The 2500-nt window shown below is 32.8% G+C and overlaps 1 protein-coding gene across 1 annotated transcript in view; it reads right to left on the bottom strand.

Annotated features, from left to right (window-relative positions):
* Positions 1-2215, bottom strand: part of LOC137649535 (uncharacterized) — a 62599-nt gene extending 60384 nt beyond the window's left edge. Inside the window, exon 1 of the mRNA XM_068382520.1 lies at positions 1-2215. This exon is cut by the window's left edge and continues 755 nt beyond it. Coding sequence (XP_068238621.1) covers positions 1-1490 — 1490 coding nt within the window. The 5' untranslated portion in view covers positions 1491-2215.
* Between the last annotated feature and the right edge of the window lie 285 nt (positions 2216-2500).

Raw genomic sequence — 2500 nt, 5'->3', positions numbered from 1 at the left:
CGATGATCATTTCCATTTTGGAATGCAATGTTTCTCCTCTTATCATTATACAGATATATTGAATTTCTCTTCCACAACTCTTCGTCAGAAATAATAGCTTTATCCAAGCACCTGGATCGTCTCCATAATGGGGTTTCCATTGATAATCCTCTCTGCCCTCGTAATGTTCCATAATTTCTACGTCTATTTTCTTTACCCACCGAAGGTATGGTGTTCTTCTGACTCCATTTCCCTTCCCTGCTAAACGCTGTTCCAGAAGAGAATTCACTTGGGAAAAGGAAACGTTTCCGTCTGACGTGGTTCTGGACCTTTAACGTTTCATTCAGAGCGATACTGTTTCCTGATTTTATTAACCAATTGTCAATCTTATAAAAAAAAGCAACGCCACTTTGTTTGATACCTATATTTCCTGAAGAAGAGGCTGTAAATTTTTTAGGGACTTTATTCGTTTTGTTTGGATGATTGTCTTTAGTTTTATGGTTTATTTGCATAATCTTCACCTGTTGATCTATTTCTTTCTTCTTTGTCTTTTCTTGTAGATGTGGTGTCTTGGTTGTACTTAAAAAAGTCACGCAGATGCAATCTATCTCACCTACGTTTACCTGAGGCAAATGATATGATTCACGTAATGTTGGTAGATCTGGAATAAAACTTTTATTTGCAGAGAATAAGTGAGTAGAGTTATTTTCATTTGACCTTCTGACCTTTTTATTTTGAACACATTTGATGACATTTAAATTTTGTAAGGTCTTTGTATTCAATGGAACTCTCTCCAGATAATTATGTTTTCTAAAGGTCTCGTCACTGGCGCTGCAATTTATAGATGTATAGCATCTTAAGATAGAGTTCCCACAATGTACAATTTCCTTTTTCTTTCCCGTTCCTTTTAAGTTATTTGGTTCCATTATCAAAAACCCTTTCTTGAATTTTAGATTTAAGCTGTTAGGTGAGCTTGATTCTGAGCTTGAGTTATCAGCATCAAAATATCCTGTGTTTAATAAAGTTTCAAAGTTGGGCTTTATATGGTTCTCCATGTTTTTAGTTTTAGTTTTTGCAGGATGCGTTTTATAGTCATTCGTTGTATGACTATCATTATTTTTTAAATATCTACTGAAAAAACTGAAACTCTTCTTCTTGTACTTATGGGCCACAAATTTATTTTGAAAAGGGATATAATTTGGTTTAATTGTATTAAATTCCGTGCCTCTCTCACTCCTGACAAACCATCTGTTGCTGTGATAAACGTCAAAGGATTTTTTACCTACTTTGATACTGTTGATAATTCTATTCTCCTCTTCACTTGCTGACACCACAGTGGCGGAAGATATCATCAAAAGCATTAAAAAAACTTCCGCAAAAATGACAGCTGAAAGTCTAAAGCTACGGGAAACGGTAGTTTTCATTGGAAAAACTGCAGTTTCTGGTGAGAGAACTTTCAAGTCAGAGACCTCTCCAATAAGAGAGGAGCATGTGGCACCCATACAATTCATGTATGTTCAATCTATGGGATGGATGAAAAATGTCTTCAGGATATCCATCTGTTCGTTGCATATATTACTAACATTGCAATAGTGACAGTATCCAAAAGGCAAGGAAAAAAGTCATCTATGTATGATTTAAATATGAACATTGTTTTCTTGTTCTATCCAAGAGGTACAGTTCATGCACCATTTCTCACAACAGATGTCACAACATCTATATTTCATGGAATATCATATAGTAAATTATTACTTTTTATTTTCAGTTCTAAGAACATTGCTACTTCAAATTTGTTCACTTCTACGCGACCGCATCTTCACATGGAAGTGTGAAAGTTACCATTAGTTATTTTTTCACAATTACTTCAATCTAAAACTATCAATAACAACAGTTCTTTTTTTCTTAAATATATGCGAAAAATTAACTATTACTACTGTTTGGGGTGTCCTCACTTTCAAACACAAAATACAATCAGCGATAATCACTTCATAGTTCTTGACAACATAACCTTATTTTTCATGTCAATAAATTAGTTTTTCACGAAAAGATAAGTTTTCCTTCGTAGTTTTCAGTTAAGTTATCAGTTTATGCGATATGAAAATCAAGTAACTCAAATAATCTTAGTCACCTACATTTCATAATTTTCTTTACCAACTTATCTTCTCAAATAATAGTTTACTTTGCTTCCTCTGTTGGAAAGCCATGGATAACAGGACGAGCGACATCCTTCCCGTACCATGACCACATCAACACTGGCGTTGATAATCAATAGCGGCAAGTCTCTCTCTCTCTCTCTCTCTCTCTCTCTCTCTCTCTCTCTCTCTCTCTCTCTCTCTCAGGATTTCTATCTATCTATTTATCTATCTATCTATCTATCTATATATATATATATATATATATATATATATATATATATATATATATATATATATATATATATATATATATATATATATATATATATATATTTTTTTTTTTTTTTATCTTGATTGTAAAAACAAAATCTTCTTCCCAAAAAAAA

The sequence above is a fragment of the Palaemon carinicauda genome, chromosome 11, assembly GCF_036898095.1.
Source record: "Palaemon carinicauda isolate YSFRI2023 chromosome 11, ASM3689809v2, whole genome shotgun sequence".
NCBI lineage: Eukaryota > Metazoa > Arthropoda > Malacostraca > Decapoda > Palaemonidae > Palaemon > Palaemon carinicauda.
The sequence above is the reverse complement of the archived record's forward strand: the minus strand, read 5'-3'. Positions and strand labels throughout refer to the sequence as shown.